The 12,583-nt window shown below is 39.5% G+C and overlaps 1 protein-coding gene across 9 annotated transcripts in view; it reads left to right on the forward strand.

Moving 5' to 3' along the window:
• Positions 1-12,583, forward strand: part of AKAP13 (A-kinase anchoring protein 13) — a 412,106-nt gene that overhangs the window by 105,853 nt on the left and 293,670 nt on the right. For all 9 annotated transcript variants that reach the window (XM_064267087.1, XM_064267095.1, XM_064267090.1 and 6 more), the window contains exon 2: positions 2,529-2,572. In XM_064267087.1, coding sequence (XP_064123157.1) covers positions 2,540-2,572 — 33 coding nt within the window. In that variant the 5' untranslated portion in view covers positions 2,529-2,539. The remainder of the gene's footprint in view (positions 1-2,528; positions 2,573-12,583) is intronic.

Genomic DNA, 12,583 nt, shown 5'->3' on the forward strand with positions numbered 1-12,583 from the left:
AGTTAGCAGCTGAGCACTTAACCATTGCACCACCAGGATTAAAAAGCCTAAAAGCATTCCAAACCCACCAGTTTGTTTCTGGAACCTTCTGGGGTTATTGCCTTGATTGCTTTTGACAGATTTATTCTTTCAGCTTCCTGGGTTGGCAGCACAGCAGTGATCTGTCAAGATCTTTTGACCCGGTAGGTGGATAGACACCGTCATTCCTCTTTAATCATAAATCAGAGCAACTTGTATAGGTTCTGACTTTGCGTCCTACGTTTAGATGAGTTCATAACTTCAAACAATTCAGATTGCATGAGCCCTTCTTTAGAGTCATCTTAGTTTTACCAGCTCTCTTATCCAAGTGCAGTTGATATTTGTGGTCCTTGCACACAATCATACTGTTTCTTAGCAAATCGGGAAACGTCAGAGGGCTGGCGTATTATAGTAAGTTACTAGTTTGTCTCCGTGGACTTGTGCAATTCTTACAGATTAGTAAAGTGTTAATTCCTGTATCAGTTTCCATTGATATTTCCTCTGCTGTGATGTCAGGAACGCTTGAGGAGTTTGTTAAAGCAGATTGGTTCATAAGTTATAAGTTCTTTCAGTTGTTTGTCAGGCAAGTCTAAACAGGACCTGGAAAGCTGATTAAAAGGCCAGTGGGCACAGTTGAGCTTAATTTTAAATTAAGTGGATATTTAACACATTGAGCGAGTAACTCAGGTCCTTCATTCTTTCTTTTTCATCTATGCTTGCTATTTGAATCTTACGGGCTTGAACTCTATTTTTGTAAGAGATTTGGCTATTACTTAATTGCCCAAGAGTGCCGGTGAACTTAGCACCTAAGGGCACAAAATCATTAAATGAAAGAAGGCAGGAGGTAAGGAGTGCCCTGAGCCAGGAGGCCAGTTAGAATGTAGGGAGTGGACTCCAGAGTAAATGGGGGCGGGGCATGGAGGTGGTTCAGTGTGGAGGAGGCCGCTGGGTGTCTTTCCTTTGTCCATCCGAACGAACAGTGTGAAGCCTATGGCCTGCAACTGGTTGGAGATGATTTGATTTAGGAGCCTGGCTGTACATTTTTTTTCCTGAGTATGTGTTATCTGCTTTTTGGGGGTTAGCCTTGACCTCAGGCATACCCAGCCTGACCAAACTGGCCGTTCTGTGAGGATTTTAATATTGAAAGGCTTAAGTTTATTAAGTTATGTGTGCTGGGTAAGGGATCGCTCTTGTATTCTAAATGTTCAGTCATTGAGAACTTTGAATTTATGCTGTTTGGATTTTCATTCATTGTGATGAGGTTTCCGTGGTGTGGTAGAACATAAAAGTATGGAAATTTTTATCTATTTCTTTGCATGTATGATCTTTCTATACTGTAGTTTATATTGCTGGGTAGTTTGTGCTTAGTTAAATCCAGTTACTTATTATAAATAAATTTCCTCAGATCAACTTATAATGCAGTCATTGGGGTATATTTCTCTGAGTGTTATGAGAATGAGATCAGCTTATACTTAAATTCAGGGTGGTTGGCAAAGGACCAGCCATCCTGGAGTTCATCATTTGGGACAGTGATTTCTTTTATCCTAGGTTAAGTCCTTCTCAAATCACTAAGTTAAACTCCTGAGAACATGCTACGAGTAGGATGTTGTAATGTCCACTTGATTACTGTCTTCTGAGTAAAAGGTTAAACATGGGGACAAGATACAACTGGGTCCACATTTCAAGGAAGTGCAGTCCTAGGTGACGTAGGATATCAAAACTTACTAACTTTCATTTGTTGCATTCAGAGGATATTTGAGAACTTGACAAGTGAAGCTCTTGTCCTCACTTAGTCTAGATCAGAGACCAACATTAAATAATTGTTTAAATTCAGTTACTTGTGCCGGGAAGGCTAAGAATAGCATGCAGGTGAGACTCATATTCCGGGATCCTGGAAGTTTTCTCTAAAGTTAAGATTTTTTTTGTGAGAATTCATTTAGTGAAAATAACCAATAAGGAAATTGAGCTATTAACTTGGGGTATAGGGACAACCTTTCCTTGGTGGAGGCAAGCTGTAGCCTTTCTGGGAGAGGGGTAAAGAACAAGAGAGTTGGGATAGTCCTGTGCCTCCCCCTTTTCCCTTAAGCTCCCTAGCGAGGGCGTGGGGGAGTCCCATGTTTTTTGTGAGTGTGGGGGGTTATGTAAAAGTTGAACTGATCATATAGTATTTTGATAAGTGCTTTGACAACTACTTTAAATATCCTATTGATTGTTGAAACTCCTTTGGTGACAGTGAAGCTTTTTGTTTTTATTTTTCAATCAGAAAATCTTTCTCCCCACTTGAAACGATTAAATCTGGAATACAAGGAGAGCTGCAATCCTAGACCTTCCTGCCTTCCCAAACCTGTTTAAAACAGAGAAACAGACAAAAACTGGGTACACAGTAATCTCAAGACTTCTGATTGTGATCATAACAGCTGTGCTTAACATCTAGGACTTCCTGTAGTTTTTATACTTTTGCCAGCAACTTTTATTATTTTTCCGATTTACTTCTTCCATTTCTGTTTCAGGATCCTGGGTCATGAAACTTAATCCACAACAAGCTCCATTATATGTGAGTAAATCATTCGATTTTTTTTTTTTAATTTTGTAGTTATTGCTGCTGTTTACTTGTTATAATAAGTTCACAGACACTCTAATGTGATAGAGATTATCATAGAAGCTTTTAGCCATCTACACATGAATTTATTGGCATAGTACATTTCAGAAATTGAGTTTGATTTAGTAAATATTCAATGACTAATATGTGCAAGGAACTGTGCTAAGCACAAGTAATACCTGCAAGACAGTAAAGCAGTCTAGACAGGGAGATAAGATGCACCTATGAAACAATTAAATTGCACTCCATGATGGTACTATGACTTCTTATTTTTACCTGTAATTCATTTCTGGGGGTCTTCCAAAAAAAAAAAAAACTTTTTAGTGTTTTTTTCCCACTACTATTGTGAATTACCCTGTCTTGCAGCTAGGTGGCACTCTGTCATTGGCAAGGTGCAGTATTGACTTTATTTACTTTAGGACTCTGGGTGAAAGCTTTTATGTATCAGCTCCTAACATGAGGGAATTATAAGATGGATAAATGCATGGATCAAGCCTGGAAAAGGTAAACTCTAGGTAGCTTTTAAAAAAATTGTTGTGGGAATGAATTAGCTGAATTGGGGTGGTGGAAAGTGGGCCTGCCCGTTTGATAAGGAACCAGCTCAGAAGTATGGACAGTTAGATCTGTGGGAGGCATGGATGTTGGGTTGGTGTGGTCTGGAGTGGGTGAGAAAGGTTTATTTGATGTGTGTGATAGGTCTTGAGCCAGACCTTAAAATGAGGAGCATAATTTAGTTAGATGAAAAGTCTCCAGATTTACTTAAGACAGAAGGCAGGTGGTGGGGAGAAGGATGGTAGTGAGCATGGTGTTCCATGGGTGGTGAGAGGGTGGGCAGTGGAAAGCCTGGCCCAGATGAATTTGTATTGGGTAATAATGGGAGATATGTCTAGAAAGGTGGTTGAAGCCCAATTGTGAAGGAGGACAAGGTGTGAGGATTTAATTTTGTGACCAGTTGGGAGGCATTGAAGGTGTGTGTGTCTCTGTAAATTTTTTTTAGTGTTTATTTTAATCAGCTAATTAATTTATTACCATGTTGTATTGTCTTATACCTTTCCAGCATAGAGCATTCATATGATCGCTCTTTTGCATAGATGGTTTTTTGTTAAATGTAATACATAAAAAAACAAATATACATGTGTTCTTAAAATTGAAGGTATTTTATTTACTTACTTTCTTTCCAGACTAGTGATGTAATTTTTTTAATGTTCGTCAATGGATTTGTACGTAAACTAATTACCTTGTTTTTTAAAATAGCTTTATTGCGATAAGGAGTCCTTGGGTGGCACAAACGGTTAAGCACTTGACCACTACCCCAGAGGTTGGCAGTTCGAACCAGACCAGAGGTGCCTTGGGAGACAGGCCTGGAAATCTGCTTCCAAAAGCTTACAGCCTTGAAAACCCAATGGAGCAGTTCTACTCTGCACCCATGGGGTCACCGTGAATCAGAGTCAACTCAGCGGCAACTAACAACAATTATTGAAATATAATTCATGTACCTTTAAAGTGGACTGCCAGAGGACAAACAAATCAGTCTTAGAAGAAACCTAAGCAGAGTGTTCCTTAGAAACAAGAATGGCGAGGCTTTGACTTGCTTACTTTGAACACGTCATCAAGAAAGACCATTAGTTGGAAAAGGACATCATGGCTGGTAAAGCTGAGGATCAACGAAAATGAAGGAAACCCTCAATGAAGTGAAACATTCATTGGACTCAAACATACCAAAAGTCATATAAAGATGGCACAAGACTGGGCAGCATTTCATTCTGTTGATACATAAGGACACTGTGAATCAGAGGGGATTTGATGGTAGCTAACAAAAACAACGAAGTGGCTATTTTAAAGTGAGTTCTTTATATATTCTGGGTACAGGCCCCTTATCAGATATATGATTTGTGAATTTTTCTCCATTCTGTGGGTTGTCTTTCACTTTCTTGATAGTGTCCACTGAAGCACAAACGTTTTTAATTTTGATGAAGTCCAGTTTATCTACTTTTTCTTTTGTCACTGTACTTTAGTATCATATTTTGGAAGGCTTTGTGTAACCCAAGGTCATGAAGATTTACTCCTTTGTTTTCTTGTAACAGGTTTATAGTTGTAGCTCTTACATTTAGGTCTATGATCCAGTTAATTTTTGTGTATGGTGTGACAGAGGGGTCCAGCTTCATTCTTTTGCATATGAATATCCAGTTGTCCTAGCATCATTTGTTGAAAAGACTTTTCATTCCCCCGTTGAATTTTCTTGGCAGTCTTGTTGGAAATCATTTGACCATAAATGTAAGGATTTATTTCTGGACACTCAGTTCTGTTCCATTCATTTAGGACTTTTTAAAAAATGTTTTGTAGCTTTCAGTGTACAAGTCTTGTACTTCTTTTGTTAAATATATTCCATAAATAGTTTACTCTTTTTGATGAAAACTTGCTGAACTTTATTATTAATATTATTGGTTTCAAGTGGATTGGTTAAGATTTTCTATATACAAAATCATGTCATCTGTGAACAGAGAGTTTCCTTCCTTTCTAATCTGGATGCCTTCATACCTAATTGCCCTGCCTACCCATTGCCATCAAGTCAGTTCTAACTCATAGCGACCCTGTAGGACAGAGTAGAACTGCCCCGTAGGGTTTCCAAGGAATGGCTGGTGGATTTGAACTGATGACCTTTTGGTTAGCAGCTGTGCTCTTAACCACTGCACCACCATGTTGAATAGAAGTGGTGACAGTGGACTTCCTTGTCTTGTTCCTGATCTTAAAGGAAAAGCGTTTGGTCTTTCACCATTAAATATGATGTTAGCTGAGGGTTTTCTGTAGATGCCCTTTACCCAGTTGTGGAAATTCCTTTATATGCCTAGTTTGTTGAGTGTTTTTTCCATGAAAAGGTTTTTAATTGTGTCAAAGGCTTTTTCTGCATGTATTGAGATGATCATGGTATTTGTTCTTTATTCTGTTGATGTGGTGTATTACATTAATTGACTTTGGGATCTTAAATCAGCCTTGCATCCCTGGCATAAATTCCACTTCGTTATGGTGTTATAATCTTTTTTGTATATTGCTGGACTAGGTTTGCTAGTATGTTCTCAAGGATTTTTGAGACTATATTCATGAGAGATATTGGTCTGAAGTTTTTTCTTTTCATTGCAGGTTTTTGCTTAGGGGATCTGATGTAACTAAAGCAGAATAATGTTCCCTCCCCAATTTATCTGCCCCCCCCCATCCCCAGAATCTCTGAATATGCTGCTTTACATGACCGGTGGGACTTTGCAGGTGTAATTAATCTAAGGATCTTGAGATGGGGAGATTATCTGAATTACTTGGGTGGACCCAGTATAATCCCAGGGGTCCTTGTAAGTGAGAGAGGGAGGCAAAGCTGATTGCTTTGAAGACAGAAGAAGAGCCATGTGCCAAGGAATGTAGTCTCTAGAAGCTGGAAAAGACAAGGGAATGGGTTCTCCCCTAGAGCCTCCAAGAGGAGCACAGTGCTGCTGACACCTTTATTTTAGCCCAGAGAGGCCCATTTTGGACTTCTCATCTCCTGAATTACAAAATTATAAATTTCCTGTTGCTTTAAGCCACTAACTTCATGGTAATTTGTTATAGCAGCAATAGGAAACTAATACAGTCATAGTTCAGGAAAATTAATTGTTGGTAGCTTGAAGGATAATTTGGAAGGAGAGGCTAGAGGCTGTGAGGTCAATTAGAAACTTTCTGATTTTTCCATCGTGGAATCTGAGAACTTTAGAGCTAACAAAGACCTCAGATACTATCTGCTTCAACCCCTCCATTTTAGAGAGGCGGTCTGAAGATGTGATAAGATGACACAACTAATTAGTGATAAAATTGTCATTTGAACCTTTTCTTTTCTGGTCTTAGTCATGGAAACCACTGCACACCATGTTAAGCTTTTGTTCTATTAGTGGAACAAAGCTCTCTAAAAATCAACTCTTGGGAATGTTCTTAATAAAGTAAGTGCTTTGTGTAAGATTATATGTTGAACCTGGGCAAGCTCTACTGAAGAATACTTTAAACTTCAAATTTCAGGTTATATCTTACCAGCAGAGTACTTAGTGGGGCAGTCGTATTATCCTTTTTTGAAAAAGGATAGTGAAAATGTACTTACTCCATTTTCAGTCAGCTAAGTCGAGTCATAGGGACTTATGTTGTTTTGGTGTAGAAAAGTAACACCCATACGACAATCCATTGGAGAGGGGGACGGTCCTCTGCATCTAGAGAAAGAATAAGCAAAAGAATAGAAAGAGTGTAGTAACGTTTTTCTTTTAGTCATATTTCAGATTTGCTAGGGACAAGTATCAATCAGCAGAAGAGTGAAAGTACTAGCAAATGAAGACAGATTCTAAAACGAACTTTTTTAAAAAAAATTTTGCTTATTGTTGTTGAGAATGTACAAAGCAAAACATACACCAACTCAGCCATTTCTACATGTACAGTTCAGTGACATTGATTACGTTCTCAGAGCTGTGCAGCCATTCTCGTCCTTCTTTTCTGAGTTGCTCCTCATCCATTATCATAAACTCACTGCTCCTACAATTTCCTATCTAATCTTTCAAGTTGCTCTTGTCAGTTTGACCCCGTATGAATATGCTCAAGGCAGACATTTTTTTACTAGTTAAGCTAAACTGTGGTTTGGTTTTATGAAGACTTCAATGGATATTTTTGGTTTCAGGTTTAAAGATTATCTCAGGGCAATAGAATTTGTCCAGCCTCCGTGGCTCCAGGAAGTCTGGAGTCCATGCGAATTTGAAAATTTTCTCTACGTTTTTTCCCCATTACATCAGGATTCTTCTAAAGATTTTTGATGTGAATGTTCATGGTAGCCGGACATCCAGTTCTTCTGGTCTCCTGGTACGGGAGGCAGTTGTTCATGGAGGCAGTTAGCCCGCATTCCATTTCCTCTTCCTCTTCCTGACTCTCCTTCTTCCCCTCTTGCTCCAGGTAAATAGAAACCAATTTTTTTTTGCCTTGGATGGTTGCTTGCAAGCTTTTAAGACCCCAGGAACTAGGCAACAAACTAGGAAAAGAACAGAAGCACTAAACATGTTATTAGGCCAATTAACTGGGATGGCCCATGAAACTATGACCTTAAACCTCCAAACCAAGGAACCAGATCCCATAAGGTGTTTGTTTCTACATAAGCAGCCTCAATTTTTTGCTTTTGTTTTTTGTTGTTGTAAATATGCCTGTCACACAACTTTTCCCAATTTGACAGTGGTACAACTTATATCTGTAAGTTAATTAAAAAAAAAAAAGCTGGATTACAAATAAATATTTTACTCAGTCTTTGAATTAAGGTAAATGTTCAGAAGAAGTTGTAATAGTTAAGAATGTAAGAAAGGTACAAAACTGTAGTGGTGGCAATACTGTGTACTCTTAAATGAGACTCTTAAATGCTGTAGTGAATTATTTTTGATGAAATGTTCACAGTGGACTGTGCAGGACGCTGGCCTGGAACTTTGGAGATCAGTTGCTTAAAATGCCTGTGATTTTCCTCTTCTGTCAGCTCTGATTCCATGAGTACAACCTTTGTGTTAGGCAGTCTAGGTCTGTGTTTCTCACAGCCTCCACAAAGGTATTGATTATTGCCAGATAGATTTATAAGAATTGCAGTTTCAGTTCCATTGGGTAGTAGTGAAAAATAAAACTTTGACTAAAACCAAAACGAAACACATTGCCATTGAGTCGATTCCGACTCACTGGGCTTCTGAGGAGTCACTGGTGGAATTCGAACTGCAGACCTTTTGGTATTAGCAGTCGTAGCTCTTAACCACGGTGCCATAATACCTCTCTCGATAGTTTAGTGGGAGTAAAAATGGAGATGGAGTAGCAGATGCAAGAAATATTTTAAAAGAAGGAGCACGACCAAGTGCTTTATTAGATACAGGGAGTGGAAAAGAAGAATGTTGACAGTTGATTGAGAATTTGAGCCTGAGTGACAGCTGATACCATTGTCAGACACAGGGAAGAAGAGGGAAGTGACAGGCCTGTTGTTTAAATGTGTTGGAGGGCATATGAATACTCTGTGGGCAGCTGGAGATGTGAGGTTGGAACTAAGGAGCAACAAAATTGATTTTGAAGTAGAGCCCGTTTGAGTCATCTATAAGAAACTGGTAGTTTTGAGTGTGTACAGATGAGTTCTTTGAGAAGAAAAGGGCATGGATGGAATTAGAATAGTGAACTTCGGCAGAGAAAGCAGAGTTCCAGAAACCATTTTATTCTAGGAGACCTTTAACTTCAGGCAAAACATCAGAATTGGAAGTGAATTTTGGGCTGGAACTGGGGGAATTCATCCTTTGATTCAGGTGCCTGGTTTGGCTGAGCCCTGTTCTGAGTGTTGGAGATTTAGCCACACACAAAACAGACAGGGTCACGGTTCTTATAGTACCTTCATTATAGTGATTAGGTGGCAGACTACTCATAAACAAGAAGACATATCAGGAAGAAAAGCCTTAAAATGAGTAAGACGAGCGAAAAGGATAGTGCCTGACTGGGCCTATTTTAGATTGGTGGTCAGGAAGGCCTTGCTGAATGGCAGGCTAAGACCTGCATGACCAGAAGGAGCCAGCCGTGTGCAGATCTGGGCATAGTGTTCTAGCCCAAGAGGGCAGCAAATGCAAAAGCACTGAAATGAGAACTAGCTTGATGTATTTGAGGAACAGAAAGAGCAATGGCTGGGGCATAGTGAATGCAGTGCAGGAGCGGTGGGATGAGGGGCCTGCTCTCCCTCCTGGGTGAGGCAGGAGGGTGGAGAAGTAGGGAAGAGCTGGATCTTGTAGGGTTTTGTAGACCGGTGTGCCTGCCTTGATCCAATCTGAATCCCCTGTACAGAACCCATCTCTGTGTGCGCTCTGAAAACTTTAGAGCTTCTGATGGCTTGGGGTCAAACTAGACCTCTTTGGGATATTGGGATTTACCTTCCTGTGGATCTGCTGGCCCTGGACACATTGGATCCTTAGATAGTTTAAACATGTTGGACTATCTACTTGAGGAAAAATAGTTTTAGTCCTTCTCGTCATCTTAAGATTCATGTTTTAGATGTAAATGGATATTCTTGAATTGAGGAACTTTTTTCATTTAAGCACATTTGGCTCTTAATTACCAGAGAACAGTGTAATAAAAATGTTCTGTTTTGTTTTTATAGTCTTTCATGCTGAAATGCTTCTTGGGAGATTTGTGTAAGAATACTACATAAATGATATCCTTTTTGGTGTACCACACTAGGGGACACGTGAAATTTTCTTGTCTAATTATTGGAGGGGTTAACTTTGATCCCTTGGTTAAGGTGGTGTTAAATTTGTATAATTTAGTTTATTCCAGGGGAATCGGGCATTTAAAGATGTTGTGATTCTTCACTCCCCCTCTCTAATGTTGTCTCTGGTTTGGAAGTACTTTTAACATAGTGAATTTTCCTAAAGTGGGCACGTTTGTTCTTTCCAAGGCATGCTCCTGATACAGGTGAAAGAGAGCTCATTGTGAGTAACAAATTGCCTGAGGTTTCAACAGATCATTGTCACTGTTCTTGTAAATATATGCATTTAAAAATATATATAAATATTAACTAATCTGTAATAACTCATAGCTCATATTTAATACAGAACCTAGTAGATAGCTGCGGTCGAGTCAACTCTGACTCATGGCAAATGGAATATAACGGACTCAGTAGACATTTGTTGAGTGAGTGAATGAAATACAGTTTAGTTAAGAGACTACTAAAATTTTAGTTAATTCAGTTATTTTTGACAGAACTGCTGCCTTTCTTAAAATTGCTCATTTTTGTTTCCCAAGTTTCATTATTAATTTTACCCTGTGTGGGCCCTGAATAGTTAGTGGTATGACCTTTGTAATTGAAGATGTTGCTCGAAAGAAAATGAATGGGATAATGATACCTTTATTGTGCATTTATAACTTTCCCTACAATTGTCAGAAGATGCCATAGCATCCGTACGACGTGAAGCTGAGGGTGTCTGATAGAGTTTTATTCTAGAGATGCATTATGTGAGATGACTTACTAGTCATTTAGTGAATTGGAAAAGCATGGTAGGAATAGTGCCTACGTCTGTTGATTCCTGAATTATCTCTAGTCCTAAGTGAACTTAACGGGTTGAGCCACTTGGTTGCAGCAAACCGTGTAACTGCGAATGTTTTTTATGAACATAATACAGGCACCGTTGGTCCCTAGAGAGCTCTTCTCACCACTGAGATAAAAGCATAGATTTTTCCCAGAAGGGATGAAGGATGCTGTTAGATGATAAAAGAAAAAGCCAGGCACACGAAGGAAAGGTTGGTATTTATAAAACAAACAAAATAGGCCATACCACCGCCCACCCACACTATGCCCTACTGGACCTAGCAACCAACAGTAAATACATCCTCCCCCAGACTAACAGCTGAGAAGGAAGCAAGATTTATAGACTTCCGAAGAAGGCGGAGGAAAAGGTCTTTGGATGCCTGTTATCTCTGGCACCAGACTTATTCTAGAGGAGATCTGGCCAGTTCAGGCCTGAAGCTCTGCGAAGGAGACCTACAGTCAAGTGTCAAGAATTAGGAGTCCTGGACTAATCCTCTGGTTCACAGGCCAGACTGAGTTGTTTCCTCTCTTCTCCCATCACTTTACTTTTCTGGGAAAAAAGTTGTAACGACGAACCCATACAGATGCCCCATAGTCAGCTATACATGTGGGAATGGACTTTGTGGGAGAAGTCAGACTGGAGAAAAATTTGTGAATCATAGGAATCATTCTATTTTAGGGGTGGTTGAGCCCAGTGTTCTGGCTTTCTGAATGAGGAAACTGAGCTCCAGAGAGCTGGAGCGACCGACCTCCAGTTTCACAGCTGATTGTGATCTGCTCAGGTAGCCGAATCTGCAGATAATCAGCCCAGCCTGGGTACAGGAGTCAGGTTTTTAGTAGGCTTGAACTTAAGATTCAAATACATACACAGAGAAGTTATAGCCGAAAACTGGGGATAAATGCCAAGTAAGAGAAAAGTATGGAGAAGCAGAAGAGGAGTATTTGAAAAAATAGCTTTGAATGCCTTTCTAGGTGGAGTGAGCAGGTAAGGGTTAGAATGTCTTTATGAGCTATAGACACATTGGAGAATATGCAGTTATCACTTGAAATCCCTCTTCAGTGGAAAAGGAGTCACAGTAAAATGTGTGTGTGTGTATGTGTATGTATATAAAAAAATATGGAAGTCAGTGGTAGCCACCCTAATGAATAAATTGGTTCAGATCCCTCTTGTTTATACTTTGAGCTTCCTCAAGAGGATGGGCAATTTATTAGCCTGGACAGTGATGGTTAGGTCAAGATCCTGAAATAGTAAGACATTTCTCCTGTCTTACAGCACTTTGATGTTTTTCTGTATTAGAGTAATGTTCTTTTCTGCTTTTCCAGGTGCTCCCTGGGCATTGGGCACCTTATGGTTAATGATATGTGCAGCTATAACTTGAGAATGAAGGGGTATAGCTAACACTGGCCCAGACGGTTTATTTTGGAGACTGATGGTTCCCTAACTAAGATGACCAAAAGGATACATTTAAGGAGGGGAAACTTGGGGTGCATTTCCCAGATTCTCCAATTATGAATTTGCTGTTTTTGTTTCTCTAAGATTTGTGGTCTGTCAAGCCCATCTCTAGGTCTCCCTCAGGAAAACCAGAAGTCCTTTTCCCCTACAAATGAAATACATTCTAAATCCAGACAGATAGTCAGATGTAAATTCTGCTCCAAGTCAGATGTAAAATATGCCCCGGGGTAATATCTGGGGCAATAATCATTACCTGCCATATGTTTGCGATAAAGCCAGCATTTATTAGATTTTCAAGGGGAAGAACCATTCCAGTTAAACAGATTTCCAGAACCCCAACAGATCTGGTTTATTATGCCCTTTTTCCGCATTTCTGAATGTTTTTGTATGTAACTACTTCAGGGAGGAGGCAAAAACATCCTGACAGATAGAGGAA

Source organism: Loxodonta africana, chromosome 13, assembly GCF_030014295.1.
Source record: "Loxodonta africana isolate mLoxAfr1 chromosome 13, mLoxAfr1.hap2, whole genome shotgun sequence".
Taxonomy (NCBI): Eukaryota; Metazoa; Chordata; class Mammalia; order Proboscidea; family Elephantidae; genus Loxodonta; species Loxodonta africana.